A 16,926-nucleotide genomic window follows, 5' to 3' on the forward strand; every position below is an offset into this window, starting at 1 on the left:
CTCTCTGGACCGCAGGCCGACGCTCTAACCGCCGAGCCAAACTGGCTAGTGCTCCAGGAAGTTTTTAATTTCTTCCTTGATCTCCTCGGTAACCCATTCATTGTTTAATAACATGCTATTTAGCCTCCATGTGTTCAAATGTCTTTGCATGGTCTTGCTGCAATTGATTTCTAGTTTCATGCCATTGTGATCTAAGAAGATGCTTGATATGATTTCAATCTTCTTGAACTTGTAGGGATTTAGTTTGTATCCTAACATGTGGTCTATATTTGAGAATATCCCATGTGCACTTGAGAAGAATGTGAATTCTGTGGTTTTGGGGTGTAATTGTCTGTAGATATCTATTAAATCCATTTGGTCTAGTGCTTCATTTAGAGTCTCTGTTTCCCTGCTAATTTTTTGTCTAGGGGATCTATCCAGTGATGTCAGAGGGGTGTTGAAGTCCCCTGCTATAATTGTATTGCTGTGGATTTCTCCTTTGAAGTCCTCCAGAAGACTTTTAATATATTCTGGTGCTCCTCTATTGGGTACATATATGTTTATCAAGATTATATCTTCCTGTTGGAATGTTCCTTTCAATATTATGTAGTGGCCTTCTTTGTCTCTAATTATGGCCTTCATTCTGAAATCTATTTTATCAGATATGAGTATTACTACCCCAGCTTTTTTTTCTTTTCCCTCTGCTTGGAATATTTTTTTCCATCCCTTCACTTTCAACCTATGTGAGTCTTTTGTTGTGAGGTGGGTCTCTTGTAAACAACATATAGATGCGTCATGCTTTCTTATCCAATCAGCTACGCTGTGTCTTTTTACTGGAGCATTAAATCCATTTACATTGAAGGTGATTACTGATATGTACTTATTTATTGCCATTTTGGTTTAGTGTGGTTATATTTTTCTGCCTATTTCTTCTACTAATTAGAGCAGTTCCTTTAACATTTTGTGCAGTGCTGGTTTGGTGCTAATGTATTCCCTTAGCCTCTTTTTGCCTGGGAAGCTCTTTATTTGACCCTCTATTTTGAATGACAGCCTTGCTGGGTAGAGTAGTCTTGGATTCAGATCCAAGTGTCCATCAGTAGACAAATGGGTAAAAAAGCTGTGGTACATATACACAATGGAGGACTATGCACCTGTAAGAAAGAAAGATCTCTTATCCTTTGAGACGACATGGAGGGCTCTGGAAAGTATTATCCTAAATGAAACAAGCCAAACAGAAAAAGACAAATATTACATAATCTCACTTATTTGTGGAATATAATGAACGTAACAGCCTGAGGAATAGGGTAGTCCCAGAGACATGGAAGTAGGGTACGGATTGACAACCCTCAGAAGAGGGGGTTATGAGGGGTGGGAAGAGATAAACCACAGAATTTATATGCACGTATTCATAACCAATGGACATGGACAACAAATCCAGGGATGGGGTGGGGGAATGTGGAGAAGGGTGTCAAAATAATAAACAAACAAACAAACAAATAAATAAAATATGAAAAATCAAGCTCAAGGTACTTTTGAAACTTAGCAGTGACTGGTAAAGTGGGGGATGCGGAGAAGGGTGCCAAAATAAATAAACAAACATACAGACAAACAAAATATGAAAAATCAAGCTCAAGGTGCTTTTGAAACTTAGCATTGACTGGTAAAGGGAAACTGAGGCTTGATATGTATGGATATGGGAGTCATGGATACATAGGTGGTAGTAGTTAAAGGCATGTAAGTGGATGATTATGCTGATAGCAATCCATTTTCTGTATGCTAAGCATAGTCCTTAATGCTTTATAGACATTGTTATATGTTTTTTAATGTTTGTTTTGATTTAGAGAGAGGAAAGGGGAACAAGACAGAGAAACATCAATTCAAGAAGCACTTATTGATTGCCTCCTTTACATGCCCAACTGGGGATCAAACCTGCACCTTAGGTATGTGCCCTGACTGGAAATCGAACCTGAAACCTTTTGATATGCAGGATGATACTCCAGCCAACTGAGCCACCTGGACAGGGCTACATACATTGTTTTATTTAATTCTTATAACAAGCTGTGAAGTTGTCATTTTAAAGAAAAGGAAAAAGAAAGTAATATATAGAAGAGTTAAATAGTTCTTAATACCCCGCCCAGCCAGTGTGGCTAAGTGGATTGAACGTCGTCCCACAACCGCATCGAAGTTACAACTAAACTACAGAACAACCATAATTCAGAACCGCCTGAAATCAAGCTGAATAGAAGTCCTACAACAACGGAATTACAGAAGCAGCTGCATTGAGACTGCTAGGAGGGCAGAAGCACAACGGGCTGGCCTCACACCCACCTGCGGCGGATAAAAATTAGGAGGATACTGCCCTGGCCGGTTTGGCTCAGGCTGCGGTCCAGACAGACCTGGGTTCGGTTCCCATTAAGGGCACGTACCTCAGTTGCAGTTTGTCCCCAGCCCTGGTTGGTCATGCAGGTGGCAGCCACTCGATGTGTCCCTTTCACATGGATGTTTCTCTCTCTCTCCCTCCCACTCTATCTGAACAAAAAATGGAAAAATATCCTTGGGTGAGGATAAAAAAAAAGTTCTTTAATTTGCCACTCATGCCCTGGCTAGTTTGTTTCTCTCTCTTTCTCCCTCTTTCTCTCCTTCCCTCCCACTCTATCTGATGATAAATGTAAAAATATCCTTGGGTGAGGATTAAAAAATAAATAAATAAATATGTGTAAATAAATAAATAAATAAAATAATTTGCCACTCAGAACATTTGTTAAATACTGTTATATACAATTATCTACAAATCTACTGAATTCAAACATTCCCTAATTCTAAACAGAAAACTGTTCAGTGTTAACAATGATCTGTAAAGAGCCAAAGAAACTTAGAATCTATATATCCACCAATAGTGGAGTCGGTTTATTACATTCACAAATTTAATGTAACCATTAATCAAATATAAAGACCATACAGAAAATAGAAAAATGGTTTACATACTGAAAGTAAAGAAAAAAGGTGTGTCAACTTTGACTCTTGCTTCCGCTTATTTTCTACATCTAAGTCTTGTGAATCCTACCTCTTTTATTACTGTATTTTTCTAAATTTAAGAAACACCACTGTTTATAACGTACCATTTTATATACCATTAAGAAATAAAGTATTTTGCCCTGGCCGGTTTGGCTCAGCGGTCAGAGCGTCGGCCTACGGTCCTGAGAGACCCGGGTTCGGTTCCCGCTAAGGGCACGTACCTCGGTTGCAGTTTGTCCCCGGCCCTGGTTGGTTGTGCGGGTGGCAACCACTCGATGTGTCCCTCCACATCGATGTTTCTCTCTCCCTGTTCCTCTCTCTCCCTCCCACTCTACCTGAACAACAAAATGGAAAAATGTCCTCGGGTGAGGATTAAAAAAAAAAAGAAATAAAGTATTTTTAATTTGTATGAAACCATCAACTGTAAAATGCACAGATTTCAAACATATTATACTTTTAAAAAATATGTTTTTATTTATTTTTTAGAGAGAGGAATGGAGAACAACCATAATTCAGAAACACCAATGTGAGAGAGAAACATCAATTGGCTGCCTCCTGCACACGCCCTACTGGGGATTGAACCTGCATCCCAGGCATGTGCCCTGACTGGGAATAAACTGGGACCTCTCAGTCCATGGGACGATGCCCAATCCACTGAGCCACACCCACTGGGCTCAAACATATTATAATGTGAAAGACAATGTGCATCTTAGAATTGATGAGAAATACATAATTTGTAATTCGTTTTCTCCCTTCCCACTCCTTTTGTTACCACCTTACTTCAGTTTTGCATCATTACTACAATAAACCTAATAGCTAATCTGTGCCTATAGTTTGACCACTATTCAATGCGGTCTCCAGAGTGCTGGGAATTTTAGCCCACAGATATGCTTGCCCCTACATAAAAGACTATAAAGATATTCTTTGCAATATTATTTCCAACAAAAGTCTGGAAATATCCTAAAAGTTCATTAATAAGGACTTCGCTAAATAAATTATGTTACCTCCACCCCAGTGAATAGTACATAACAAAACAAAACAAAACAAAAAATACAAGAATATTCTTTCTATACCTCATCACAAGATACAATGGGACTAGTATGCTATACCTGTACAAAAAATACAAACAAGCATATGCTTTATTTTCATAGAGAATAACTCTGGAAAGGTATACAAGAAATTGCTAACAATGAAGCCTAGTCTAGAAGGAAACCAAAGGATCATGAGAAACAAGGACAGTCACGATAGAAGAGTTTATTTTTTATATATTTGTACACTTTTTGGAATATGACTTGGGTATGTGTTTACTTATTCAAAATAATACATTAAAAAATTAAAAAGAAAATACCCCTATATTCTGCTACATTTTATGCACTTCCTCAATACTGTTAACACCTTGTACATAGATACTGTACTATTCATTCGGAGCTGAAACTATCAATTTACAAATGTCTCTCCACCATACCAAAAACTCCTTCAGCACAGTGGCTTCACACCTTAATGTCAATCAACTACTTAGTAGGTATATAATAAGATCTTCTACTGGATAAATGAATTACTAACCAAAGCCTCCCTTCTAAAATCACCCTCATCCAGGGAGCATTTGAGATCTTGCTTCCCAGCATGTGGTCAGTTTGGCTCAAATAAATTCATTAAAATTTTCTATAGATTTGGACATTTTTACATTGACATTGTCTACCTGTGAACTGCTTAGTTTTCCTTTGAAATCCCAGACCCCTGCCTCTTCTCCTTTGTCCAAAATGGCATAGTAAACCTAAACTGTCCAATGCATCTTCAGATCTCATATTCTTATTCTTATGGTAACCTCACATGTACATCTGAAATAAATTTTGAACATTTTCTCCTGTTAAAAAACAAAACAAAAAAACAACTAAATAAATAAAACAAAATCACCCCCTCATGTTCCAAATTATCTGCTTCTCTCTCCTGTCAATTACTCCCAAATATTTTGGGACACCTAGATAATACCAAACAATGATCTAAGGTGTGAAAGGAAACAAATCTTTTACTCCCATTCCTTATTAACCAAATCCACTTTCTATAAGTCTACATTACAGAGTCCTAAACAATCTCTACCATGGCTTTTTTGTAACATTTACACTTTCAAGTTTGACCTTATTTCACTAATATAACAATGCTGGTAAAAAAAGGAATATCAAATAAATAATATAATCTATCCCCTAACGTGCTAAGCACAGTCCTGTCTCAAATCCACACATAAGAATTCTCATTACTTTAGAGGATGGTATAAAAGAAAGAAAATGGAAATTGGACCCAGACTAACATCAATTCAAATTCTACCTCAATAACTAACTGAGTCATGCATGACCCTGGGTAAAATTATGTCACCGAATCTTAACTTCCATACTTTAAAATAAATATAATTAGGACTTCCGGTCAAGATGGCAGCGTAGGTAAACGCGGTAAAACGTCCTCCCACAACCACATCAAAGTTATAACTAAACTACAGAACAACCATCATTCAAAACCACCTGAAATCAAGCTGAATGAAAGTCCTACAACTACGGAATTAAAGAAGCAGCCACATCCAGATTGGCAGGAGGGGCGGAGGCGGAAGGGCTGGTCCCACACCTACGTGTGGTGGATAAAAATCAGGAGGACACCTCAGCTGGGAAGGTCCTCCCTGAGGACTGAGGGGTCCCTGTCCCACACCAGGTGCCCCGCTCAGGGTTCCAGTGCCAGGAAGAGAATCCCCATAACATCTGGCTGGAAAAACCAGCGGGAACTGAGGCTCAGGGAAGCTGACGCAGCTGGAGCCCCAGGCAGCTCCTAAAGGGCCCGAGCACGAACTTATCGGACTCTCTCCCTCTATGCTTGGAGGGGAGGCAGCTCGAGGGGCGCCAGAGACACAAAGGGAAGAACTGAGCTGTTTGGCATTGGAGCGAGGGCTGGAGAGGGAGCTTTCTCCGGGACAAACATGCTGTCAGAGGCCTTTGTTCCTTTGGTGAGCCCTTCCCTGGGGAGGCAGACAGAAGCCATATCTGGGACTCCAGCAACCTGGCTCACACTGGTAGCCCCGCCCTGGTGACTCCCTGAGGCCCCGCCCCACCCAGCTTTCAGGCCCACCCAAGCTGTTGCCACTTGCTTAACCATAGATTGGCCTGTCTTGGATCCTGCTTCAGGTTTTTCCTAAATTCTTTCAAACGAGCAGCATCTGGTCTCAGCTAGCCCCATACCTCTCTTAAGTAATACACTGAAACAAACAAAGGGAGGCAGCCAAAATGAGGAGACAAAGTAACAGGTCCCAAATGAAAGAACAGAACAAAATCCTAGGAAAAGAACTAAGCGAAATGGAGATAAGCAACGAACAGATGCTGAGTTCAAAAATAAAGATGCTCAATGAACTTAGTGAGAACCTCAATAAACTTAGTGAGGGCCTCAAGAGCATAAAAAAGGACCAGTCAGAAATCATGGCCCTGGCCGGTTTGGCTCAGTGGGTAGAGCGTCCGCCTGTGGTCCGGAGAGACCCGAGTTCGGTTCCCGCTAAGGGCATGTACCTCGGTTGCAGTTTGTCCCCGGCCCTGGTTGGTCGTGCAGGTGGCAGCCACTCGATGTGTCCCTTTCACATCGATGTTTCCCTCTCTCTCTCTCTTCCTCTCTCTCTGTCTGTACAAAAAATGGAAAAATGTCCTCAGGTGAGGATAAAAAAAAAAAAAAAAAAAAAAGCAGCCCTGGCCAGTTTGGCTCAGCGGTTAGAGCGTCAGCCTGCGGTCCGGAGAGACCCGGGTTCGGTTCCCGCTAAGGGCACGTACTTTGGTTGCAGTTTGTCCCCGGCCTTGGTTGGTCGTGCGGGTGGCAGCCACTTGATGTGTCCCTTCACGTCGATGTTTCTCTCTCTCTCTCCCTTCCTCTCCCTCCCTCCCACTCTATCTGTACAAAAAAATGGAAAAAATATCCTCCGGTGAGGATTAAAAAAAAAAAAAAAAAAAGAAATCATGGATGCACAGTTAGAATTGAAGGAGGCATTAACTGAAATAAAGAATAATTTACACAGCTTCAATAATAGAGACCATAAATCCAAGGAGCAAACCATCGATTTGGAATATAAGGAAGCAAAAAACACCCAATCAGAACAGCAAAAACAAAAAATAATCCAAAAAAATGAAGATAGTGTAAGGAGCCTCTGGGACAACCTCAAGCGTGCCAACATTTGCATCCTGGGGGTCCCAGAAGGAGAAGAGCGAGAACAAGAAATCGAAAACCTGTTTGAAACAATAATGGCAGAAAACTTTCCTAACTTGGTGAAGGAAACAGACATACAAGTCAAGGAAGCACAGAGAGTCCCAAACAAGATGAACCCCAAGAGGCCTACACCAAAACACATCATCATCAAAATGCAAAAGGTTCAAGACAAAAAGAGAATCTTAAAAGCAGCAAGAGAAAGGCAGCTAGTTACCTACAAGGGAGTTCCCATAAGACTGTCAGCTGATTTCTCAAAAGAAACTTTGCAGGCCAGAAGGGAGTGGCAAGAAATATTCAGAGTGATGAAAAGCAAGAACCTACAACCAAGATTACTCTATCCTGCAAAGCTGTCATTTAGAATCGATGGCCATATAAAGAGTTTCCCAGACCAGAAAAAGTTAAAGGAGTTCATCACCACCAAACCGTTATTATATGAAATGATGAAGGGTCTTTTTGAAGAAAAAGATAAAATATATGAACAAACAAAATGGCAATGAATACATATCTATCGACAATGGAATCTACAAACAAAATGAACAGGTAGAACAGAAACATTCTCATAGATACAGAGAACATTTTGTTGGTTGCCAGTTGGGAGGGGGGTTGGTGGAATGGGTGAAAAAGGTGAAAAGATTAAGAAGTATAAATTCATTGCTAGACTGACAAACCTCAAAGGGAAAGGAGTTGGGGGGTGGGGTGGGAAGAAATAAACCAAAGAACTTATATGCATAACCAATGGACACAGACAATAGTGTGGGAAAAGGCGGGAGGAGGGCGGGAGGGGGGAGGAGGGGGTCAATGGGGGAAAAATGTGGAACGCCTGCAATACATTTTACATTCAACAATAAAGATAAAAAATAAATAAATAAATATAAGTATTCAAAATGCTTCGGGAAGGGATAAATAATATATGTTAAGTATCTGTAGTACCTGTTACAGAGCAAACCAGTACTTCATTGACAGCTGTTTTCTCCCAGTTGTCATTCCTCCTAAGTTAGTATATATCAGATAAGTATGAGGAGAGAATGTCATCTACATTAAACTAATCTAAATTAAGATATGTATGACAATAGTTTCAGCCTGTTTAACTCTGGTCTCTGAAAAGGAGGAGAAAAAGGTTTTATGATTCTTAGCTCCTCCAATCCCAGGAGGCCTGTGAAACATTTAGGCTGTCAAAAAAAAAAAAAATCAGAAGCCCAATCACTTGGAAACCTTAGTCTGCAAAAACTCTTGGAGCTTCACCAACTGTTTCTTTTCAGCTATCCTAAAAATAGTTGAACTGCAGTAATACTAACTACAGAGATTTACATGAGTTATTTAATTACTTATACGTAATAACTATGCAGAATAATTATGTACATTACAATTAATTAGCAAAATATTTTAAAAAGTTGATTATAACCAAAACTCTATTCATGTATAATACAAAGCTGAGAGAGCTGTTTGCTCATGGATTTAAAAAATTGCTCATACTATTCCATACATCTAAAATCACCTTACTGGCCCTGGTCAGTTTGACTCAATGGTTAAAGCACCAGCCCGTAGACTGAAGGATAACCTGGTCAAGGGTGCATACCTGGGTTGCTGGTCTGATCCCTGGAGCTGTGCAGGAGGCACTCTCTCACATTGATTTCTCTCTCTCTCTCTCACCCCCTACCTTCCACTCTATCTTTAAAAAAAAAAAAAAAAAAAAAAAACTCAATGGAAAAATATCCTTAAGTGAGGAATAACAAAAAGTAAAAATAAAATAAAATCACCTTACTCTTCTCCCTCCATTTATTTGAATTCTCATCTCAAAACCCAAGTCAAATCCCTGGTCCTTAATGAAAGCTCTTGAAATCATTTCCATTTTTCTTTACTCTGAACTCATAGGGCTTATTTATTTATTTATTTTGGTTAATGTTCACTGGAGGATATTTTTTCCATTGATTTTTAGAGAGAGAGGGGGAGAGAGGGGAGGACAAAGTAAGAGAAACATTGACGTGAGAGAGACACATCGATTGGTTGCCTCCCGCACATGCTCCAAATGGGGCTGGGATCAAACCTGTAACCCTGTCCCAAGGTGCCCTTGAGACAGGAATCAAACTCAAGACCCTTCAGTACACAAGCCCACACTCTAACCACTGAGAAACAAAGGCCAAGGCATACTACTCTTATATTTAATATCATGCAGTGTTTCACACATTAGCTTCTCCTTGGTTAAATTGTAAAATGTTTTACTTTTTTTCTATCTTCCATGATGCTGACTATGAATTAACTACCTTTTTAATATGTATTTTGTTGACTGCCCGTCTGCCTTGGTCTAACTTGAGGCCAAAAAAAGCAGATTATGCCCTGGCCGGTTTGGCTCAGCGGTTAGAGCGTCGGCCTGCGGTCCGGAGAGACCCGGGTTCGGTTCCCGCTAAGGGCACGTGCCTCGGTTGCAGTTTGTCCCTGGCCCTGGTTGGTCATGCGGTGGCAGCCACTCGATGTGTCCCTTTCACATCGATGTTTCTCTCTCTCTATCTCTTCCTCTCTCTCCCTCCCACTCTATCTGTACAAAAAATGGAAAAATGTCCTCGGATGAGGATAAAAAAAAAAAGCAGATTATTTCTTTCCACCTTCAATAAGTATGGGCACAAGACAACCATTTATTATTTATATCAATAAAGGAAATACCAGTGTGGCCGATTCAAACAAATTAATTCTCAAAACATTTCCACTGAACATTTAGAACATATTGATTCTTTTAACAAATATACTTTGGTAATTATACACTTAAACTTATATCATGATAATCTACCTCTCCACACCTTATTCTTCTCTAATACATAAGGAAGAGAGATGCTGCAAAATGTAGGAAAGAATAACTTGTAAGAAAATAATATAGTAACCAAAGTATCATTTGATATTTCAACATCAATGCCGCCACCACCACCAACAACAAAGCAATTTGAGACCAGGAGTTGTAAAATTATATATTTAAAAACAAACTTAGAAGAATTAGCTTCCAAAAAACTTATATAGCTAGATACTGTGCCTTGACTTTTTTCTCAATCTATCTAACTAATAAGTTAAAAAAAATTTTGCCCTGGTCAGGTAGCTCAGTTGATTAGAGCATTGTCCGGATACACCAAGGTTGTGAGTTTGATCCATAGTCAGGGCACTATCAACCAATGAATGCATACATGAATGAAACAACAAATCAACATTTCTCTCTCACTTCCTCTTTCTCTCTAAAATCAATCAATCAATAATTAAATAAATAAAATAAAAACTTCCAAGAAGCCCTGGCCGGTTTGGCTCAGTGGTTGGAGCATTGGCCTGCAGACCAGAGAGTCCCAGGTTCAGTTCCCACTAGGCCCTAGCAGCTAGGGACACGTACCAAAAAAAAAGAAAACAAAACAAACTTCCAAGAAGTTATATGGCCTGGTGCAATAGTTCTCAAATTCTGGTGTTGGCCTGTGATGAAATATCCACTGGTTTGCAGAAAAATGTGAAAATAGGGACACAGCTTATTTTTCCTAAAGTAAAATGTATCCACACAAAAGAACTGCTCATTATTATCTTCTTCCTACTTTTCTATTAAATTATCTTTGTGAAATGATAATAACAAGTTTAATGTCCTTAATTGGTGACATAAACAATCCTATTTCAGCATCCTTACCTTTTTATTTTCTTAAAACTGATTAAATCATGTCTAGAAACTATTAGCTCAATGGATTACACTTCATCTGCTTAGTCTGCTTTTTACAATCAATAACAGACTTGTTTTGCTCGGCCGATGTGGCTCAATGGTTGAGCGTCAACCCATGCACTAAGAGGTCGCCAGTTTGATTCCTGGTCAGTGCACATGCCCAGGCTGTGGGCAAAATCCCCAGTGGGGGACATGCAGGAGGCGGCCAATCGATGTTCTCTCATTGGTGTTTCTCTCTCTCTTCCTCTTTCTGTAACATCAAGAAAGAAAAAATAATAATAATAATTAGACTTGTTTTAACTGTGCTAGGAAAATTCCTTTCTAGAGATTATAGAGACCCATGGTCTATAGATCACAAAAATGCAATAAACAGTAGTAGTGCCCAGTGGGTGTGGCTCAGTGGACTGAGCATCGTCCCCTGAACTAAGAGGTACCAGTTCGATTCTGGTCAGAGCACATGCCCAGGTTGCAGGCTCGATTTCCAGTAGAGGGCATGCAGAAGGCAGCTGATCTATACTTCCTTCTCACATCAATATTTCTATCTCTTTCTCCCTTCCTCTCTCTAAAAAAATCAATAAAAACATATTTTAAAAAAAACAGCAGTATATAAAATATTTTATTTATCTCAAGAATGCAATGGTGCCCTGGCCAGTTTGGCTCAGCGGTTAGAGTGTTGGCCTGCGGTCCTGAGAGACCAGGGTTCGGTTCCCACTAAGGGCATGTACCTCGGCTGCAGTTTGTCCCCGGCCCTGGTCGGTTGTGCGGGTGGCAGCCACTCGATGTGTTCCTTTCACATCGATGTTTCTCTCTCTCTCTCTCTGTTCCTCTCTCTCCCTCCCACTCTACCTGAACAAAAAATGGAAAAATGTCCTCGGGTGAGGATTAAAAAAAAAAAAGAATGCAATGGTGACTTTACCTTAGAAAATCTATAAATATCACTCACTATAGTTACAGAACAACTTGATAAAATTCAGTGTCCATTTAAGTGGATATTGTTAGCAAATAATTTCCTTATTAGAAAAAAAAGAAATCACATAACCTGATGGAGAATTTTTAAATACAAAGATAGAGATACCATAAAGGGCAGACTATCATAGTATCAGATCAGTTCTTCCAAATTGATCACTAGTTTCAATACAATTCCAGTCAAAATCCTAATAGAATATATTAAGGAATTTAACAAGTTGAGTCTCCATTTTATATAAAAATAGAAACACACATACATGATCATACAAGTGTGGCTCAGAAACCAGCTGGGTCTGAGGCCTTTTTTAAGTTTTCTACTTCTTGAGCCAACAGGTTAATATTTTCACGGACATTTTCTCTAAGCTTTCAAAATTATTAAAGTTGAACATGTATTTGTTTGTAACTTTTAAAAAATCTCTGTTGTCCTAGCCAGTTTTGCTCAGCAGTTAGAGCATAGGCCTGCAGACCAAAGGGTCGTGGGTTTGATTCAAAGTCAAGGGCACATACCTGGGTTGCAGGTTCAATCTCCAACCCCAGTCAGGGTTGTGTGGGAAGCAACCAATTGATGTCTGTCTGTCTGCCTGCCTGCCTGCCTGCCTCTCTCCCTCCCTCTTCCATTCTATATAAAAATCAATGAAAAAATATCCTCAGATGAAGATTAACAAAAACAAAGCTTTGTGTCTACATAGGCAGTCTTCTTTTATGAACACACTGAGTAAACAAAATATAATTATATATACAAGCATCTCATATTAATATAATGCAATATTATTCAGCCTTTAAAAAGGCAGAAACTCTGAGATATGTCTTAATATGGATGAACCTTTAAGAGACATTATGCTAAGTAAATAAGTCAGTTACAAAAAGACAACATTGTATGATTCCACTTATATGAGGTAACTAAAATAGTCAAATTCAGAGATAGGAAGTAGAATGGTGGTTGCCAGGGACTCAGGGATGAGAGGAATGGGGAGTTATTGTTTAATAGGTACAAACTTTCAGTTTAGGAAGATGAAAAGAAGTTCTGAAGATAGACGGTGGTGATGGTTGCACAACAATGTTAATGTACACAAGAAGACTAGGCATGCGGAGGAAGAAGACAGAGGGTAACTTTTACTTTTCTTTATTTTATAACATATGCATTGTTTAAATTTTATTTACCATGTACTATTTTAATAGTACAGTAGTTTAAAAAAGCAAATTAGTAAATGGGTCCCTAATACACTGAAGTGACTCTCATTTGAAAACAACTCTGCCTTAACTATAAAATCCATTGCAGCTATTCATTTCTTACCTTCCCTTCTCATTCAAATACTTGGAATTGTCTCTGCTACAGTGGCCAAATATCTTCCCACTTCCTCATCTACCATTAATGATTTAGTTTTGTTTTGTTGTTTTGATCCTCACCCGAGGACACTCTTCCATTTTTTGTTCAGATAGAATGGGAGGGAGAGAGAGGAAGAGAGAGAGAAACAGCAACGTGAAAAGGACACATCGAGTGGCTGCCACCCACACGACCAACCAGGGCCGGGGACAAACCACAACCGAGGCACGTACCCTTAGCGGGAACTGAACCTGGGTCTCTCTGGACCGCAGGCCAATGCTCTAACCGCTGAGCCAAACCGGCCAGGGCCATGGTTTAGTTTTTTAAAATAAGTTTAGTCATTTAATATTAAACATACAAAAAAATATACAACTTATTAGACATTCTTCTATAAAGAAGAGTTTTCCACCCTAACCAGATTGGCACAGCAGTTAGAGCATTGGCCTGTAGACTGAAGGGTCAAGGGTACCATACCTGGGTTTCGGGCAGGAGGCAACCAATCGATGTGTCACATCAATGTCTCTCTCTCTTTCTCTCTCTCTCTCTTTCCCTTCCTCCCTATTTAAAAATCAATGGGGCCCTGGCCGGTTTGGCTCAGCGGTTAGAGCATCGGCCTGCGGTCCTGAGAGACCCGGGTTCGGTTCCCGCTAAGGGCGCGTACCTCAGTTGCAGTTTGTCCCCGGCCCTGGTCGGTTGTGCGGGTGGCAGCCACTCGATGTGTTCCTTTCATATCGATGTTTCTCTCTCTCTGTTCCTCTCTCTCCCTCCCACTCTACCTGAACAAAAAATGGAAAAATGTCCTCGGGTGAGGATAAAAAAAAAAAAAAAAAATCAATGGGAAAGATATCCTTGGGTGAAGATTAACAACTACAAAAAGAAGAGTTTTCCCTTATGGCCCTTCCCTGTTCTCTTTCTCTCTCTTTTGTTTTAATGAATTTCATTAGGGACTCAGGGATTTTTTTCTTCTTCATTCTTTTCTTTTTATCCTCACTTGAAGACATTTTTTGATATTTTGTTCAGATAGAGTGGGAGGGGGAGAGAGAGAGAGAGAGACATCGATGTGAAAGGGACACATCGAGTGGTTGCCACCCACACGACCAACCAGGGCCAGGGACAAACTGCAACCGAGGTACGTGCCCTTAGAGGGAACCGAACCCAGGTCTCTCTGGACCGCAGGCCAATGCTCTAACCGCTGAGGCAAACGGGCCAGGGCTTTTCTTCATTCTTTACTGTCATTATTCTTTATGGTGTGCAAACTGTCCCATATTTAATCAGTAAAATCCCTTTTGAATCAGCTTTTATCTCCTTTTCACATGACCTCGTTAATCTTTGAGCACCCTTTTGCTCTCTGGCCAAAGATGTTTGTTCCATGGGCCCAATGTTTTCTTCACAGGACGTTTTTATAAATTACTGATTCAATCTGGTTAGTATGTACAGAACTATTCAATTTTTCTAATTATTCTTAGATCATTATTAGTTTTCCAAAGGAATTTATCTATTTCATCTGAGTTTTCAAATTTATTGACATAGAATTATTGTTCATATAATTTGTAATTTCTACTTTATTTGTAGGTATGCCTCCTTTTCCATTCCTAGTATTAATTTATGCTTTCTATTTTCTTCCCCCTTGACAAAGGTTTATTTTTTACTAGTTTTTTTTTTTTTTTTTATCCTCACTAGAGGACATTTTTCCATTCTTTGTTCAGATAGAGTGGGAGAGAAAGAGAGGAAGAGAGAGAGAGAGAAACATCGACGTGAAAGGGACAAATCGAGTGGTCGCTACCTGCACGACCCAACCAAGGCCGGGGACAAACTGCAACCAAGGTACACGCCCTTAGCGGGAAACGAACCCGAGTCTCTCTGGACCACAAGCCAACGCTCTAACCACTGAGCCAAACCAGCTAGCGCTAGGCTTTTTGAAGAAGTAAATTTTATCTTTGCTGATCTCTATTATATCTTTCCTTTTACTTATTCTTTGCTCTTATTTTTAATCTTCTTTCTTCTATTTTCCTTTGGCTTATTCTGTTGTTTTATTTCCCCCTAATTTTTAAAATAAGAAATGCTCTTCAGTTCATTAGTTTTCAGCTTCTTGAATTTTAGGTTATAAACTTCCCTTACTTACAGCTTGACTGCATCCCAGCCCAGATCTCTTCCTTTAACTCAAGACCCATATATCTACCCATCTACCCTGACATCTCCAACATCTCAGTCCTGGTTGGGTGTTGTCCTGTGCTGGTTCCATTCCAGGTTGAGGCACAAAACTGGGCTTCAGGCTTGATCCCCAGTAGGGGGTGTCTCGGAGGTAGCCAATGGATGTTTCACTATTACATAGATGTTTTTATCTCTCCTTCTCCCTTCCTCTCTCTAAAAAAAAATTTAAAAAACTATTTATAGAATAAAAGACATCTCAAACCCAACATGTTAAAATCTAAACTCTTGCCCTGGCCGGTTTGGCTCAGCGGTTGGAGCGTCGGCCTGTGGTCCGGAGAGACCCGGGTTCGGTTCCCGCTAAGGGCATGTACCTCGGTTGCAGTTTGTCCCCGGCCCTGGTTGGTCGTGCGGGTGGCGGCCACTCAATGTGTCCCTTTCACGTCGATGTTTCTCTCTCTCTGTCTCTTCCTCTCCCTCCCTCCCACTCTACCTGTACAAAAAATGGAAAAATGTCCTCGGGTGAGGATAAAAAAAAATCTAAACTCTTGCCCTGGCCAGTTTGGCTCAGCGGTTGGAGCATCGGCCTGCGGTCCTGAGAGACCCGGGTTCGGTTCCCGCTAAGGGCATGTACCTCGGTTGCAGTTTGTCCCCGGCTCTGGTCAGTCAGTCGTGCGGGAGGCAGCCACTCAATGTATTTCTTCCACATCGATGTTTCTCTCTCTCTCTCTGTTCCTCTCTCTCCCTCCCACTCTACCTGAACAAAAAATGGAAAAATGTCCTCGGGTGAGGATAAAAAAAAATAAAATTAAAAATAAATAAATAAACTCTTGATCACCCCCAAATCTTGTCCACTCAAAGCCTTCATCACTTAGTTAACGACAACTTCTATCACTCAAGACACAAATCTTGGAATTATCTTTAATTCTTCTCTTTCCCAGATATTCTCTGTCAGCAATGTGTTCTATCTTCAAAATATGTCCAGAAATCATTTACTTCTCATCACCTTTATTCCTGTGACTCTATTCTAAGCCATCATCTCTTACTTGAATTATTTATTATATTACTAATATAACAGATCTTTCTACTTCTGTCCTTTCCTCCTTATAATCTATTCTTACCATGGCAGCGGAGGATCCTTAAAAAGCAGAGTAAGTCAGAGCATGTTACTCTCTGCTCAAAACCCTCCAAAGGTTACTCCTTTCACTCCAAGTAAAAGCCAAAGACTGTCCTTTTCCTTATCTCTCTGACCTCATCTACTTTCACCTTCACCCACTCCATTCTAGCTGCAGTGTTCTGGAACACTGTTCCTTGAACATACCATATATACTCATACTTTAGGGTTTTAATTCTAACTGTGCCCTTTATCTAGAATCTTCATCCTCCAGATATACATCTGGCTAATTCAGTAACGTCAGGGCTTTACTCAACTCTCACTTTCTCAATGAAGCCTGTTTTAAGTGCTTCCTTTTTTCTTTATTTTTTTCTTTATTGACTCTAGAGAGAGAGAAGAAGGGAGAAGGAGATAGAGAAACATCGATGAGAGAGAACATCAACTGGCAGCCTCCTGCAAACCCTCACTGGGGATCGGGCC

General features: G+C 40.1%; 1 protein-coding gene across 7 annotated transcripts in view; it reads right to left on the bottom strand.

The window, feature by feature from the left end:
• The window catches only part of RPRD2 (regulation of nuclear pre-mRNA domain containing 2), a 108,031-nt gene that overhangs the window by 64,098 nt on the left and 27,007 nt on the right, over positions 1-16,926 (bottom strand). Inside the window, exon 1 of one of the 7 annotated variants that reach the window (XM_036272111.1) lies at positions 4,694-4,814. The exons of the other annotated variants lie outside the window; for them this stretch is intronic. Within the exon in view, the coding sequence (XP_036128004.1) occupies positions 4,694-4,799 (106 nt within the window). The 5' untranslated portion in view covers positions 4,800-4,814. Of the gene's footprint in view, positions 1-4,693; positions 4,815-16,926 lie in introns of those variants that run through there. 7 annotated transcript variants of the gene reach the window in all.

Source organism: Molossus molossus, unplaced genomic scaffold (assembly GCF_014108415.1).
Source record: "Molossus molossus isolate mMolMol1 unplaced genomic scaffold, mMolMol1.p scaffold_m16_p_20, whole genome shotgun sequence".
In the NCBI taxonomy this organism is placed as follows: Eukaryota; Metazoa; Chordata; class Mammalia; order Chiroptera; family Molossidae; genus Molossus; species Molossus molossus.